Source organism: Anastrepha obliqua, chromosome 1, assembly GCF_027943255.1.
Source record: "Anastrepha obliqua isolate idAnaObli1 chromosome 1, idAnaObli1_1.0, whole genome shotgun sequence".
In the NCBI taxonomy this organism is placed as follows: domain Eukaryota; kingdom Metazoa; phylum Arthropoda; class Insecta; order Diptera; family Tephritidae; genus Anastrepha; species Anastrepha obliqua.
In genome coordinates this window covers 17,156,399-17,173,524 of record NC_072892.1, presented here as the reverse complement: position 1 = coordinate 17,173,524, position 17,126 = coordinate 17,156,399, and the positions used below count along the sequence as shown (strand labels likewise).

General features: G+C 35.3%; 2 protein-coding genes across 2 annotated transcripts in view; one reads left to right on the top strand and one right to left on the bottom strand.

Moving 5' to 3' along the window:
- LOC129236225 (T-complex protein 1 subunit eta) overlaps positions 1 to 11,097 on the bottom strand; it is a 74,628-nt gene extending 63,531 nt beyond the window's left edge. Inside the window, exons 1-4 of the mRNA XM_054870482.1 lie at positions 10,962 to 11,097; positions 10,287 to 10,547; positions 9,409 to 10,228; positions 9,214 to 9,348 (exon numbers count right to left, since the gene is read on the bottom strand). Coding sequence (XP_054726457.1) covers positions 9,214 to 9,348; positions 9,409 to 10,228; positions 10,287 to 10,547; positions 10,962 to 10,964 — 1,219 coding nt within the window. The 5' untranslated portion in view covers positions 10,965 to 11,097. The remainder of the gene's footprint in view (positions 1 to 9,213; positions 9,349 to 9,408; positions 10,229 to 10,286; positions 10,548 to 10,961) is intronic.
- A 5,121-nt stretch (positions 11,098 to 16,218) lies between these two features.
- LOC129240671 (janus kinase and microtubule-interacting protein 2-like) overlaps positions 16,219 to 17,126 on the top strand; it is a 90,546-nt gene continuing 89,638 nt past the window's right edge. The window contains exon 1 of the mRNA XM_054876640.1: positions 16,219 to 16,736. The gene's annotated coding sequence lies outside the window, so the exon portion shown is untranslated. The remainder of the gene's footprint in view (positions 16,737 to 17,126) is intronic.

Below are 17,126 nucleotides of genomic sequence, written 5' to 3'. Positions count from 1 at the left end.
AGAGAGGACTAGGAAGAGTTTATTATTTAGTTAAACAAAAACTTAGAAATCGTGGAGTGATTTTTCAATCAATCGGTTTATAGGTTAGGCCATTATAGCAGAACTTAGACTTAGAGCTTAGAAGAACTTAACGCCCAAGAAGCAATGAAATACGGTTTTGATGTCATAGATCAGTGATTAAGTAAAAAAGCCGTTCTTCGAAAGATCCAGCAGAGATTTGCAATCAAATGTTTCAGGTTAGACGTACGTTTCCGCATTAAATCTGGAGATCAATAGAGTAGGTTTTGAAATGTCTCCACTTCATTCCCTACAGTATCTGCATTAATGTTGTTGTTGTTGTAGCAGTTTACTAAACCTTGACAGTACGGAGTAGTCACCGATCGTCATCGGCTAACTCATCCAGCGGCATCGTGCTAGTCCGACAGTTTGGGCCCAAAGCGAGAGGGGTGTTAGGCGAGTAGTTTTGATAGGGCATGCGAATAGGTGGTGAGTATCGTGCGGTGTGCCTTCACATGATGGACATATATTGAGTATGTCGTGGTCGATTCTGGATAAGTAGGAGTTTAACCTACTACAATATCCAGAACGCAATTGGTGCAAAGTTATGCGGATCTCACGAGGAAGCTCTTCATCTGCTGTGGATGGCGGTTGGACTCCGATTATGACATTCGGGAATCGGGAGTTTAGGAAGGTGGTAAGAGACTCCCGAGGGCAGTTAGTAGTTGTAGTTGCGTTTTGTCCTGGATCCCGTCGGAGTAGTTGAAGAGATTCTCTCCATGGCCGCATGGAATGACTTGGGTTTTTCCTGCTCAAGGGCTGCTGCTCTAGTAAACTAGTCATCATTGGCCATGACCAGTGTTCAGTAGGAACAGTGACGAGACTCGAAAAGTCAGAATTGCCCTTTCCTAATGGAATCGCTGCTCTCTCATTATCAGATTCGGGGTCAGTTAAAGTTTACTCTTTTTAGCCTGGCACCATACGTTGCCTATAACCCGATTGGTCAAGGAGGAACATTTTCCAACAAATTATAACTATCAACATTGCCGATAGTGTGTGGTCCTTTATACAATACAAGAGGAAATTCCTCATTTGGTGCTTGCAGATAGGCGCTGCAGCTGTGGCGCTCTCGAAATGACGAATTTGGATGTGTTTTTTTGGATATCAAACTGTGCTCAAAAGTAACTAAATATTTCTTTGAATTAAAATTTTTAATGCTTTAAAAAAATTAAAGTGCACTCTACAAGAAAAACCGTATAACCAAAACTCACTAAAATTTAGCAAATTAAAAAAAAAAAACAAAAAACAAAAACTACATCAAAATTTTTAACTTTTTAATCAGAAATTTTAGAGAACTTTTAACTTTGTATTTTAGTACAATAAAGTGATACAACAGCCGCCGTAGCCGATGAAAAAAGCTCCTCATAAAAATATCTGCCGTTCGGAGTCGGCTTGAAACTGTAGGTTCCTCCATTTGTAGAACAACGTCAAGACGCACACTACAAATAGGAGGAGGAGCTCGGCCAAACACCCAAAAACGGTGTACGCGCCAATTATATATACTATATATATATATAAAGTGATACAACTGATTACATCGTCCCGACGGTAACATTCAACAGGAAGTTTTCCACTCTCAGAGGGAATGCAGAAAGGTATTCTCACTAAACAACTTCGACACTACTATACAGATGGCTCTAAAATGGATTGCGGTGTTGGAGCAGGTATATATTCTCACAGACTTAGAATTGAAAAAGCTGTACGTCTTTCTAACGCCGGCAGTATCTTCCAGGCGGAAGTATTGGCAATTGGGGAAGCTTATAGGTTACTCATCGCAGATTTCTATTTTAAGGGCAAAATCACTATTCTTTCGGATAGCCAAGCTGCAATCCAGGCACTGGATTCGGCTACAACAACCTATAATCCTATGGAACACAGCGGAAAAGGCCTTACCATCTTGAGTTTTAACCATAAAGTTTTTTTAATCTCGGTCTCGGGACATCGGAACATTGAAGGTAACGAAAAATCAGATGAACTGGCAAGTGGGGGATCTGGCATGAACAACGTGTTTGCAGAAACTGTATTCATACCACTGGGTGCAATCAAGAATGCAATTTCCTTAAAATATCTACAAATCGTGGAATGCAGATGGAGAGAGCAGACAATATGCAAAATTGGTAGAATGTTATGGCCCATCTACAACCAAAGGGATGCCTGCAGGCTCACGGCAGTGATAACTGGCTTCAGGTCTATCGGGGAACAAGTAGCCAAAATGGGCATCCCTCACAACACACAGTCACAGTTGTAAACAACCAGAGAAAAAGGAAACGATTTTCCATTTCCTCTGTGATTGTCCTGGTCTATGGAAGAAAAGAATATTAATCCTAGGCAAACCACTGTTCGATAATCTCGAACAACTGTCAGGCTTGAACGTCAACAGACTAATCAGGTTCTTAAACCGCACAGCCTGGATATAGTCATGCTGTAAATAACCGTTAAACAAGTTGGTAACGAGGTTGTGGCAAAAAAAATGGTGCGGAATCACTCAAAATGGGGTTGGTTTTTGATAGTATTTTTGGATGCCTTGTTGCGAATTTTCTTCCATATAAAGCACATGTTCGGAAACCTTTTATGTGGAAGAAGAAGCCTAAGACCTCAGCGAAAAAGAACTGCCAAAAATCAACCACAATTTTGAGCCACTTGAAACATCTCATTCTAATATTGGATGGGCTATAAAACTGCATACCCAAATGCAGAAATGCAATTTCCAGAATGAAATGTTGGAAAATTTGATGTATTGTTTTTTTTTTATCAATATTTTTATAGTTTCATAACTAAAACCTCTAAACTTTGTACAAAACTCGCACAAACTAACAATTAAAAAAAAAAAATGTGTACAAAATTTGAAACTGTGGTTTATATGGGTTTTATTGCAGTAGTAAATATACTTTTATAAAAAAAATTGTGGTATGTGTATAATTTTGCAATTGGGTGCATATGAGAAGAAATCGTAAGGGTACGAATTAATAAGAAATATTGAGAAAAAGACGTTTTGCAAGGAATTTCACCAGAATCCCAATCATATAATAATCCCATTATTTTAGATGCAGTAACGTAATAAATAGCATGCAGCGACTTATGCAAATTTTCTGCTGAATGAAAATCGAAAAACAAAAAACAGACGATTTGATATTGCAATGGGCACACTAAAAAAGTTTTCACTTCGCTACAGTTAAGCGGTTTCTTTGCATTTACAATAAAATAATACCAACTAACATCATGTAACTAACTTGACGTTGTCAGCAACAACTGTACGAGGCATTTGAACCATATTAATGCCACAGAAAACGCGCCACATTCACATTTGCTGACATTTGTAGTTGACTGTCTGTGCCTTTTGCCACTCGCTGCAGTTGGACATGCAAGAAAACACGAGTTATGGCACTGTAATAGAAATAAATCACTTAAAGTTTGCTATCGCAAACGACATGCCACCAACGGGGCTCCACGCCATTTCGCTAATGCCTTTTTTCGATTGCTGGCAATGTTGCTCCGTAACGGTTAAATTTACTTTTGTTTTGTGTTGGCGTTGAGCGCCCGCGCCGAAGAGGCAGAAATCGTTTGCAAGCAACAATAAGAAATACAAAATATAAAAGATATGCGTGGATGAATGAAAGGAAATGATATAACTGTGCAAGTAAAATTTGTGCATTTTTGAAATTAAAAAAGTAATAGTAAACGCTTAGTTATGATCTACATTTCTGTATTTTTAAACTCAGAGGAAGTACAACTGATTGTGGATGTATAAAAATATTGGGGGGTCGAGAGATTTTTGAGGAAAAATTTGTGCTTCAAACATCAGAATTATTTAAATTCATTATTTTTAAAGAAAACACTTATTTCCCTTCCTAAAGCAGCATGGCAACAACAGCGGAGAGACGCTGAGTCACTTGGACGGTCCGAAATTTTTGTTGCAAATGCCCTTAAGCTCAAAAAATCCACAGAACAACGTGGTGGCGAAAAGAAAACGACTTGCACTACTGATCATTTAAAGGTGACTATTGCCGAGAGGGCTCCTTTTAAGTCATCATAAGGAAGATAGCAAAAAATATAAAAAATAGAAAAATATTAAAAAAAATGAAATAATATAAAAAATTAAGAATATGCAAAAAAAAAAAATAAAAATGATAATTTAAAAAAAAAAATAAGAAAAAAGCAATAATTAAAAAAGAAAAAAATTTAAAAAAATAATATTATATCAAAAAAAAAAAATTTAAAAATATATATATAACATATTACAAACAAAAAATAAAACTATTAAAAATGAAATATGAAAAAATAAAAATATTAGTAATAAAAAAAAAATATATTTAAAAAATTTAAAAAAAAGAAAATTAAAAAAAAATAATTAAAAAAGAAAAAATTATTAAAAAAACCATAAACAATAATAATAAAAAATATAAAAATATAATATATAAAAAAAATAAGTAAAAAAAAGTTTTTTGAATAAAATTAAAATAAAATAAAAAAGAAAGAATTATTAAAAAAACAATAATAATGAAAAAAATAAAAAATTATATATACATATGTATGTATATATAATAACAAAATTTTAATATTGTATATATATGTATATGGGGCATTCTTCGCTAACCGGACACCCCCATCTGCCCAGAACAGTTTTTATAAAAAAATTTTTTCCCTATGCCGAAATAAAAGCTTATGTCATGTACTTTAATTTGTCATGTGGCACTTTTTAAATATTATATATATAAAATATAATAATATATATAATAATAAATATATATAAAAAATACAAAAAAAATAAAAATTGTTAATTTAAAAAAAACTTTAGTGCATTTATCAAGTCAGAAATGTTTCACTCCGTCCACGTATACTTAAAAAGTCTTTTTGTTCCCTATAAAAAAATCGAGCATATAAATAGGATATAAAATAATAAAATTATATTAAAATAAATAAAATTCAATTAAATAAAAAAAAATTTAAATATAAAAACAAAAAATAAAAAAATTTGTTATTTAAAACTAAATTTTTGTATATTTATTAAGCCAGAAATGTTTCACTCCACTCTCGTAAACTTAACTATGCTTTTTTTCCCTCTATAAAAAAATCGAGCACATACTACGAAGAAAAGGCCTGACAGCTCAGCGAAAAAAATTGTCAAAAATCAACGGTATTTTGTAGTCTCATGAAGCTTACCCTTCATTATTCTAAAATTCAATGGCCTAACAACTGCATATGAAGTAAAAAGCCAAAAATTAAAAGGTTAAAAGTATTAAAAATTTTGTTACAAAGTTCGAAACATTTCGTTATATGCCAGTTATAATACGCAAAATTATAACAATGAATGAAGTGTTCTATGAAGTCACCTAATAAATATAAAACTTTTTAAAATATAATAAAAATCTATGAAACATTTATAAACAAATATAAAAAGTTCAATGTTTTTTCACTTCAAATTGTAATAATACATTGAAGATTACCAATTTAATCATGCCTGTTTTACACATACAGATTTATATTTTTCCAGTTACTTATACGAAACAACTGGCAACAATTCTTACATCAATGCAGGAACTGTACGGTATCGATTGCACAACATAAACCTACCAAGCGAACTAGCTCGTAAGGTTCCCTTGCTGAAACAAGCAAATTTATGGAAGAGGAAAAGTTTTGCTCAAGAGCACAAAACATGGTGTGGACCAGAGGGTATGGAAAAATGGTATAACATACTTTGGAGCCAAGAAACAAAAATAGACAAATTTATTTGGAAATGATGCTGCGCGACATGTCAGACGTCCTAAAGCATGAGAGTTCTCACCGCGGTTAAAAAAACATTTAGTGATGCTTTTCTTGGTATGGAGTAGGAACCTATTCACCTCATAAGCAATAAAATGGATAAATTTATTTACAAGGACATACTTCAAGAAGTGGTGCTACCATTTGATGAAGAAAATATGCCACTTCGGTGGCTTTTTATGCAAAACACTACTCAATGTTAGTGCGTGCATGGTTTTTACAAAATAATGTTAAAGTTATGGATTGGTCAAGCCAGTTAACCGACCTAAACCCCATTGAAAACCTTTGGGGGCCATTTAAAGAAGAGAATGGAGAAGGAAACATTAAAAAACAATGAACGATTTATGGCAGAAAATCAAAGAACTATGCTAGGCCACTCCCACAGAAACCTGCCGTCGGACTATCAATTCTATGCCAAATCGAATAAAAAAAGGTTTTTGACAGTGGTTACGGTTATTTGTCTGATTAAAAGCGGCTTTAGAAATTCTTTGAAATACGCACCCATTACATTTTTGGGTACCAGATGCATATTTTCTACATATAATTTTTTTTTACATTCTTTTTCTCTCGATAATATGCCAAACTGGATAAAAAGGCAAAGCGAATGCGTCTGGTGGTGAACGAGGACAAAACGAAATACCTCCTGTCTTCAAACAAACAGTCGGCGCACTCCCTGAGGTTGTAAAAGACTTCGTATATTTAGGAACTAGCATTAACACCGATAACAATACTAGCCTTGAAATCCAACGTAGAGTCTCTCTTGCCAACAAGTGCTACTTTGGACTAAGTAGGCAAATAAGTAGTAAAGTCCTCTTTCGACGAACAAATCTAACACTCTACAAGGCTCTCATCATGCCCGTCCTAACGTATGGCGCATAAGCGTGGACGATGGCAATATCCGACGAAGCGTCGCTTGGATTGTTTGAGAGAAAGATTCCGCGCAAGATTTTTTGACCTCTGCACGTTGGCAACGGCGACTATCGCAGGGGATGGAACGATGAGCTGTATGAGCTTTACGATGACATAGACATAGCGCAGCGAATGAAGAGCCAGTGGTTTCGTTGACTGGGTGATGTCGTCCGAATGGATACAAAAGCTCCGGCTCTGAAAGTATTCGATGCAGATGCTGGTGGTGGCACAGGAAGAAAAAGGCCTCCTCTGCGTTGGAAAAATCAGGTGGAGAAGGACGTGGCTTCACTTGGTGTGTCCAAATGGCGCCGGTTAGCACGAGAAAAAACGTCTGGCGCGTTTTGTTAAATTCGGCCAAAATATCGTAAACGGTTATCGCGCCAATTAAGAAGAACAAGAAGAATATGCCACAATATTTTGTTAGTTATAGCAATATTTGACTTTTTTTATAGGAATCGCCTCATATGAAGCGCTATGCATTTTTATTTAATCAATATAAAATTAACAAAAAAAAAAAAAAAAAAAAAAAAAAAAAATTCTTTTATTTCTATTTTTTGTGGTATAATAAAAACATTATTTTTTTTTGCGTTTTATAAATCATTTACAAGCTTTTAAAATATGTCTGTTTTAGTGTATATTTCGCTTTGTACTATCAATTAAATTTTTAAATTACTCTTTCTAAGCACCTTCCCTACGTCTACTACCTTACTTTGAATTCGTGTGGACTAATGATTCAATAGTAAAAGGTTGTGTAAAGTTTGACAACTGATTTCGGACTTAATCCATTGATGGATGTGGATGTAGGGGAAAGAGGGGCATAAGTTTATCCCCCTTTTGAAAAGATTAATATCCTCAGTGCAAAAGCTCGTAGTTTGACAAACAATTATCAAGTAACTTAATTTAGTATTTTCAGCTTAACTGTTGAACTTTAGCAATTTCTGTAAATTTCGGTACGTTTCATAAAAGCTTTGACAACCTATGACTTAAAAACAATAATTTTCCCACAAAAAATGTAATATATTTTTTCCATTCTTAGAACACCTATGTTTATCCATGTACGAAATTCGGATATTGCCCGTGCCATATAGTCCCAAGTCGAATGAATTGTTTTGGTTGGGTCTTCCAACTTTTTAATCTACCCCTCAGAAAGTATTTGAATGGCGTGGGATTTGAATTCATCAAGTTTCACAAGTCGTTCCTCAAGATGAGACAATTCTTTTTCCAGGTGGAACACACGACAATCATTATATGATTTTAATCAAAATTCGTTTAAATAAAACTACACTTAATTAAAAAAAAGGATTTACTGTGTTTTAGCAGAAACGTCAACCAAAGCATGGACAATCTGGGGCTCAATCCAGGAATGCAAAAGTTCGATCGGAAAGGCATCATTAGACAACTTTACCGAAATCCGTTGCCGAAAAGTGAAACACGCAAACTTTTTCGCCTGGTTTCCACGAAGTGCCACACGATTTTACCAAATCCCTTCTTTTCATATTGCCTTTTGGGACATGAAAAAACTTATCGCTATCTTTTGTCTACGTTTGCGGCACAACATAAACTGTATTTAGTAAAAATTGTAATTTCTACGCTTTTGAACCGTTTTCTTTAGAATTTGTTTAAAAAAAAAACTTAGCTTTTCCAAGAGTACACCACGGATTTATTAAGTAGCTCAAGATGGCCAACACAGCATGAAAATTAGGCACTTTACATCAACTATAGTTATCGGTTCATGGTATTGACCTACCGCAAATTGTGGATAGAACCCTATCGGTGATATTGAAAAGTTTTACTTTATAAGATGAAAAGGAGTGTTTATTGTGGTCCATTGCCCTGCACGCTTTACCTTAGTGACAAAAACATTGCTATCCCTGGTGAACTCGCGCGTCTCCAGGTGTCACAAAATATTGACCTATAGACTAAATCCTCATAAATTTAAACAATTATTAAAATACAAAATATTATAAATGCTTGAAAATTGTTGAATTTCACGTTTACGTTTTTCGTAGTACTCATTTTTCAGTTCCTTAAATTTTTAGCGAAAAATGTCTACTCAACTGCATTATATTTAGTTTCTTTCATTTGGAATGGTTATAACCTTTGAATAAACGCTGATTGACCACAAGTAATATTTTCTCTTTCATATTTAAATTTTTTTTAGTTATAGTAAAGTAATTCCATGCTATGCGACAACATACCATCAAGGATGAGCTTCGAAGCGAAGAGCTAAACTAAGCTGGCATCGAACTGGATGCTAAGTACTTATTGAGAGGGCACAACCAAAAGAGATTTGCGTATTTTATAAGCCACTCTGATGATAAACAGGCGCTATTGCGATAAGTAGATATTTCGGCCTGATACGGTCAGCACAAACCAGCTCCATACGGCGCTTATTGTTGCAATGAATGGAGGGTGAAAAACCTAACCATTTGGACCAAAGCGAAAACCTTTCACTATTCTTATTCTAATAATATTCGGACTACTCACCAGCAACCACGGAATCATGCTTTATTGTGCGTCGCACAATCATAATAGCGTCATGCAATGAACGTTCAGTTTCTTCTAGAAATTGTTCAGCGCCTCCACGCAGAATCAATGTACACGTTCTGGCATTGGGACAACCTTTATGTACAATTCATTATTTAATTTTGTTAACATATTAATTTAACGATTTTAATATACCTTGGAAGATGTTAAAACGTTCACCGCCGACTTGTCGCTCCTCGAAATAGTCACATTTGCCCAATACATTTGCGTTTATGTCATTGGCGGTGGTCATTACGGCACCACCACAAGCCTTCATTGTACGCTTCAAATCTTCTTCAGGCACTCGACCGGCGCAGAACAAGTCGCGATCTGCGAAATACTGTGTGGCAACATCACCAATAGGAAGTTTCGATAGCACAACATTGGCACCAGATTCATGAATCTTAGCTAGTTTATTGTACAGAATTTGCCACTCAGCATCAACCACTTTCTGGTATTCCTTCACATTATCTACTCGTATTTCGGCATTATCACGCTCGGCTTTCAATTCCAATTCAATATTTAATAGGGCGATTTTACAATTTTTGTAAGATTTTGGCGCCATTTCGAAGCCCGCATATGAAAAAGTCTTTTTGAAAGCGACACCAGAAACAAGTTCAGATTCCTCTAACGATCCACCAGTAACCTTTTTGATACCAATCATATTCAAAGGCAACAACTCATCTAAAGACAGTACGGCATCCACAACCATTTTTGAGAAGAAATCTTTCTGTTGGTGTATCAGTTTCGAAGACATTGCTGTGGCAGCGCATTTCTCCAATAAGGCACGTTGCTGTTCCTTGGATTGTGCTACGACATGCACAGCCATTTCATTAATTTTCGCCATACATAACTGTACTGCTTTGCGAATAGCTTTGATTATAATGCGAGCGTGCACACCTTCCTCAACGAATGGTTTAACTTGCTTCAAGATTTCCCCAGCCAGGAGAACAACAGAAGTGGTGCCATCACCCACCTAAGAACACAAAAAATTATAAACATAAATCTGTCATATTTCACTGAATTTTAATTACCTCAGCATCTTGAGACTTGGCAATGTCGACCAGTGTCTTAGCAGCTGGATGCACAATATCCAATAGCTTCATAATGGTGGCTCCATCGTTTGAAATAGTTGCCTTTCCACTGGAGTCAACTATCAACTTGTCCATACCGCGCGGACCAAGAGTGGTGCGCACAGCATCCACAATCGATTGACAGGCATTGATGTTCGATATGAGCTGGGGTTTGCCCTGCGAGGTATCGGTACCCTCCTTCAAAAGCACGATTTGCGGTTGCTGAAAACAAACAAAATGTAGCCATTATAAAATTTTTGCTGTTGTGGAGACCGCATGACTCAAATGTTTGAAAGGGTGTTGTCATCGTGCAAGACATCCGCCGCTCTAAACACACAGCTGTCATATGTACGAGTGCGTGCGACAAGATACTTTGGAGGTTATGTTGGCTTGAAAAACACTCGAATTTTCTTTAATTGCATTCAATTAGTAAGTATAAAAAGAGTTTGTAGTTATCGACAACGTAACATTTTAACGCTTTTTATATTTTTTAATTGCGATCAATTTCGTAGAAACCTCAAAACACACTAAACATCTGACTCGGCTCTACTCTGTATATAAATTTCGCTTTCATAGCAAATAGTTATTTTTCCTACAAAAGTTTATTATTTAATATTAATTTCCACGCTCGCTTACCATATTTAATTAATCAAAAGAGAATACACTGGTTTATTTGAGGAATATTTATTAAATTAGCAACAGCGGCTTTTCACGCGGCGAGTTGATTTTCTGCGACGGTGATGAGTAACAAAACCTTTGACAGTTGAAAATGCGTGCATTAGTGAAAGCGAGATGGCTATGGCGTCCTCAAAACCTGGCAGAGTTGCCATTTAGTTGACGAAAAATTGTAAATTCTGCAAGGTTGCTTTCGCTGGGTCCATGGGCCAAAAAATATCTTATAAAGTTATTTCTGTAAATGAATGAATGTAGTTGTTAAAAAAAAGTACGAATAGTTCATAAATAAATATGCACAAAATAGAAAACAAATAGACTCACTACTATTACTAATGCAACTGCAATATCAAAATAAATTATTCTCTAATACTAAAATATTAGAATTAATTGAAAAAAAAAATGTTAACTGGTTTTAAAAGCCGAGAACCGGATAATTGTTTTGCACGAAAAATAAATCGACAGACGGCTCATGCCGTTGTCGTTAAATTATCTTAATATTAGAAATTTGTTAATATTAGAATAGGAAATTATCAAAATTGTGAATATTTTACTTTTACTTGCAATAAATACTACTAGTAATACTAAAATAACATTCTGACAGTAATCTGAATTAATTTAGAAAAAATATAAGGAAATGCTTAAGGGGTTTTATATACAGTTAGAAGGCCGAAAAAAGCGAATTTTCCAGACTTTTCCTTAGCATTAGTAAAAATATTTATTTGGGAGGTCCTCTCAAAAAATACGTTTTGCGGTGACCTCTATATCTCTGAACTGGCTTTTCTGAAATTAAAAAGCCAAACAGATTTCGTTAAAGTAATGTTAAATCTAGAAATTAATCGAAGGAATAAGCAAAATAAATTTTTATGACAAAATGGCGGTTTCTCAAAAACAAAAAACAAAAAAAAAATCGATTTTTGACCAAAATTTCGGCCTTAAATTGTTTATAAAAAATATATTCATCGGTGGGGAAAAATCTGCGGGTAATTAATAAAAAATATATTTAAGAAGCTCGGGTTAAAATTTGAGACTAATCGGTTTAGCCGTTTTCGAGTAATGTTGGTCACAGACTTTGAAAACATCATTCTGAAAAAACGCGTTTAGAGCGTTTAGAGCTTGAAAAGCACTTTCAAGCACTCTGAACGCCTTTTCAAATTTGCGTGTAACTTCGAATCGAAAATATTTACCGGAACGATATTAAATTTTCTGTGTATATTCTTAAATATTTGTACATTAAGAAAATAAAATAAAAAATAAATCTATTTTTTGAAAATTCTAACTGGGCAAATTCGGGCAAACTAAATTAATTTTCGGCTTGATGGAATTTCCTATTCGAATTTTTTTCTCTATACGTTCTTTGGTTTTTATGCAGGGGTAGCAATTTCTGGTCACATTTTTATTTTTTGCTATTCAGCCAATTATTCCTTTCCATACTCTGCTTTTTGATTGGTTGTTATATTTGTTCAATTTATATTTTACGAGAGTAAATACAATTTTTTTCTTTAAAGTTTAAAGTTGAGTGATGAATTTTAAAAGTTTGTTTCCTTGTTCACTCCTCTCGGGAGCAGAGGCCCTCGACATGGCATTTGTCTTGCTTTGGTTACGTTAATCTATTTGATTTCTGACAGGTTAGGTGATTAGCCTGCCGCTAAAAACTGATACGCCGCAAAAATTAAAATCCATTTTCGCGGCGAAAAGCTTTCACAAGGAAGTTAAAGGGTAATAAAATGCGCTTTATGTTAACTTTCAAGGTTGCAATTTATTTTTGCTTATTTGCGTAAGCTAACACCTTTAAATATTCGCCCGAAATGAAAGTTAGATGAGCTAAGTGTGTGCCAAGTACTGTCTCTGTCTGAGAAGACCTTTACTGAAATTATACAGAGAATATCTTTGTGGGATATGTACACTCCCAATCAACTCTACAAACTTCATATTTTCGGTTTTTTTTTAATAAATATCAAAATGACAAACACGAGTAAGAAATATTGGGTTAAAATCAAGGCGCATCTCTTAAAAGTGGTGTTGGTAAAACAGCTGATTTGGTTTTTTTCTTTCGCTGTGTTCATGTGGTTGTCAGCACAGAATAAAGCAAGGCGAATTCATTTTTTGTTTTGTACTTTTCTAATAACCAAACCATTGTTGTTGGTCTAGTGCCACCACCTTTAATGAATGCGCCTTGGTTAAAATGTTCCACAAAAATATGCGCCATTAAATACAATATTAATGGTAAATGTAGTTTTATATAATTTTTTTCATAAGTTGGATGAACCCAGGACTAAATTATGAAAACTTTAATGCACAATAAAATTGTGACGCATATGGACAAACAGCAGGAGGTTCCATAGTCTACAGCACTTAGTTCTTCATAACTGTAGTGTTTCTATTTTCTCACACGTATGACTTGTCATAAATTACTTGAATTGACAACTATGAGCAAGCAAGGCAATTGAATTTTCTAGATGCCACTGTTAAGGGAACAACCAAGGCACATTCATTAAAGGTGGTGGCACTAGGCCAACAACAACTTTTTGTACTTTTGATTGTCAAAGCAAAGTACTGAGAAACTAGAAAATAAATAATGAATTCGCCTTGTTTCATTCTGAGCTGATAGCCACATGGACACGGCGAAAGAAAAAAACAACTCAGCTGATTTACCAATACCACCTTTAATAGATTCGCCTTAGGAACAACTGAAAATGCTCGCTTCTCTCAAAGTGTCGTTTGTCAAAGATCTTCTCAGTTGTTAAAATATGTAGAATGCGAAATTGCCTCTCATCTTGCAAGAAATATTGAATAAAAAGAAGCTGTTGGCCCATTTTTTAAGAGAGCGAATGCATTGGTAAGAGAATGTGAGTGTGAAAGACAATCGTCTAGAAACTCAGCTAAATTTTTGGGCAGTCCGGATTTTACCAAGTCATCGTCTACAATGAAATTAAAGATAGCAACTATTTATCGTTTCATTCCGTTTCATTGTCTTTCAATTCCATAGTTTTTTAATTCATATATTGGACCAGAACGACGCATGCAGCTTATGCGAAGAAGAAAGGGGTAAGTTAGAACACTTCTATTGCCGTTGTCCTGCTCTAAGATTATCTATGGCTCTAAGCAGAACTCGTTACAACTTCCTGGGATCGGTATACTTTGCATCTCTGAAGCATATTGTTGACAAATGTTTCAGCTGTTTATTAAAACTTGCCACGAACTATGTTTAACACGTTCTCAACAACACTGTTAATACTGCGGACCCTTGTAGTCTATGTGAGATGTATTCAGATCAGCCAGATATATCTAACCTAACATTGATTCCTTTAATATCATTTAATAGTAGCTGTTCATTCTGTTCTGTTTCAAGTATATGAGTATTTTATTTCATTCCATTAAATTTTACAATTGTTTTCATTTTAAATTTGAATATTTAAAATTAAGAAAAGAACGGACTTGAAAAAAAAACAATCAAATTCTGTTGCATATGAGCCCACGCAAAGCAGGGTCCTCGCACTTTACTAAATTTACCTACTTTCCCTGTTAAAAAAAAAAACAAAAAAAAAGTGCGTGTAGCGTAGTACACATAACGGAAGTGAAACTTTCAAGGCAGACAAAGAAAGAGGGAGAGAACCGAGAGAGAATGAAAGAGAGAGAGAGAGAGAGAATATATATCTAAATAAATTCACAACATTTGCAGAGAATACAAATAGACAAATTTTACAAAAAACGGAGAAGGGTCGACCGGTGTAGATAAACGCCGGACACAAACCGTGACAACAACGCGCACTACTCCGAGCGTTTATCACCCGCACAAACGCAGCGATTTCAGGACCGCAGCAACGGCAAAAATTACCGCAAGGCAATACCAATAAATCCGACGCCGAAATGGATAGCACCTTATAGCACGCACAAGCACTAGCCAGGAAACGGAAATAAGCGCCAAAAAGTAGACACCAAAAAAACGCCCCAAATAGTAGGCACCAAGGAAATATAACGCCAAAAAGTAGGCATCAAGAATGTATTTCCTACAAGTTTTCACTAACAAACAAGCGTCAAAAAGTAGGCAGTGTTATTTCTCACTAGAAATCACCGCGGTAATAGCGCAGACACACCAAATTTAGCGAAGCCCTCAACCATCTGTGCACCGGACAAAAAATGTCAGACACAGACGGCGCTCCAAGCAGTAAGAAGGCGTTGTTCTTAAGCAACGACATGTAGGCACTCCCACTATTTAGGACTGGTAGCGGCAGGCTAATCACCTACTCTGTCAGAAATCAAGGCAAAAAAAAAAATTAGCACAAAAAAAGAAGATATTTGCATCCATATTTTCATTTGGCAATTATAAGTTACTACTTATTTAAGGTTTTTAACGAACTTTTCTTTTTTATGCATTTTTGCTCTTTGCAAATTTTCACATTATTTTTGCCAAATGAATTACTTCCCTATTACTATTTTTTGTAGCAATTAAAATCGCGTCAGTGGGAAGTTGTATTTTTCATTTATTGGATGAAGCCAAGTGCCAGCAGTGACCATTTTAAATGCCTGCAATACGCCGCTCACCGCTAAAGTGTGTTTATTTGTTTTTTCACACAGCGGCCGCAGAGTCCGTTGTCTTCGCTGCGTCCGATTGCGTTCAACATGTCGTATGCGTAACACTATTTTTAGCCGCAACAATTTCTGTAAAACAAATGAACGCGATGCTACACATCGACACGCACCTCTGCATGCATGCATACATACATACCATATGTATACACGGGTACAAATGTAGTGTGCTTGTTTGAAATTGGTATGAAAAATTTATGTTTTCATTTAGTTGCATTGCATTTTTTGTGGAGCCCAGATTGGGGGAAGCAGAACGAATTTCTCTGCGTGAAAGTGAAGAGGTGAGAGTGTAGCGCGTAGACACAAGTGGACATGGACATCTTCACTTGCCTTCAGTTTGCCCACACAACTCGAACCAGACAGTTGTCGATGGGAATGTAAAGAATCGTAAAGAGCAGAGCAGAGGAAAGGAGAGATAGCAAAGGAATAGTTGAAGGAAATGCCAAATGAAGAAAAAGTCAAGCAATTCAAATTACGAAAATTCTAAATCTAATTCTGTAAAAGTGAATTGGAATCTTAGATGTGACAAAAAAGCAAGAAAAAACCAACGAAAATAACAAAAATAAAAAAAACAAAAAGATTAGCATGAACTCGACATATGCAAAGCATCCTTAAAATAGTTTTAAAGATATTTTTTGCTAACAACTTCAATACAGCCAGAGAAAAGCAATTCAAGTGAATTTGAACTGAAATCGGAATTGGCAAATTTTGTGCAAGAAGAAAAAGATTTACACTTAGCGATTCGTGAGGAACCAAGTGAAGTTTTGAATTAAAGAAAAAACAGCCCCATTCCATTTGGAAAACGTGTCTCAGTGCCCTGAAAGTGTTAATGCGGTAAAGTCGTGGCGTTTAGTGCGTTTGAAGAAGAATTTAATGAGCGTTTCGTGAATGAGTGAATGAAGTGATTTGTTGGGAAAATTGAAAGTGATTGCATTTTGTGTTCGAAAGAAACGTATTCCATTGTTGTGCAAGAAACTTATATAACGGTACAAAACAGTTATACATTTTTTTATGCAAAGTGAAAAAATAAGTGAACATAAGCGAGAGAGAGAGAGAGAGAGAGAGGACTAAAAGACTGTAAACCAGCAACAAGTGAGTTAAATAAGCCTGAATATACGAAATCAAGCAACAACGAAAACCATATTTTAAGTAAGTAAAAGTAATTGAAGTTTTTATTTAGCTTTTTTTTTTATCAAAAGTACCTACTTCAAGTTGAGGAGGAGCCTGCTTTAGAGGCTTTAAAAAATGGATTTTTTTCTTTTTGCAAACTCTTTCCAAACTCCCCAAGAATGTGTCCTCAAACTTTCAGAAGCAAATTCAAGATATTTTCGGAGTTACACGAGAAATTGTGAGCAAGCGTCGAGCAGGTATACTAGCGGCCGGATAGCTCGAAGTGCGATTTCTCGGTTTTTTATTTTCACGATTTTTCCTAATTGACGGGAAAGAGAGGGAAAAAGTTAAACGTCCTATCGAAACGAGATTACATTGATTGTACTCGGAATTGAATTCTCTTCTAGTTGGACCTGAAATACCTTAAGA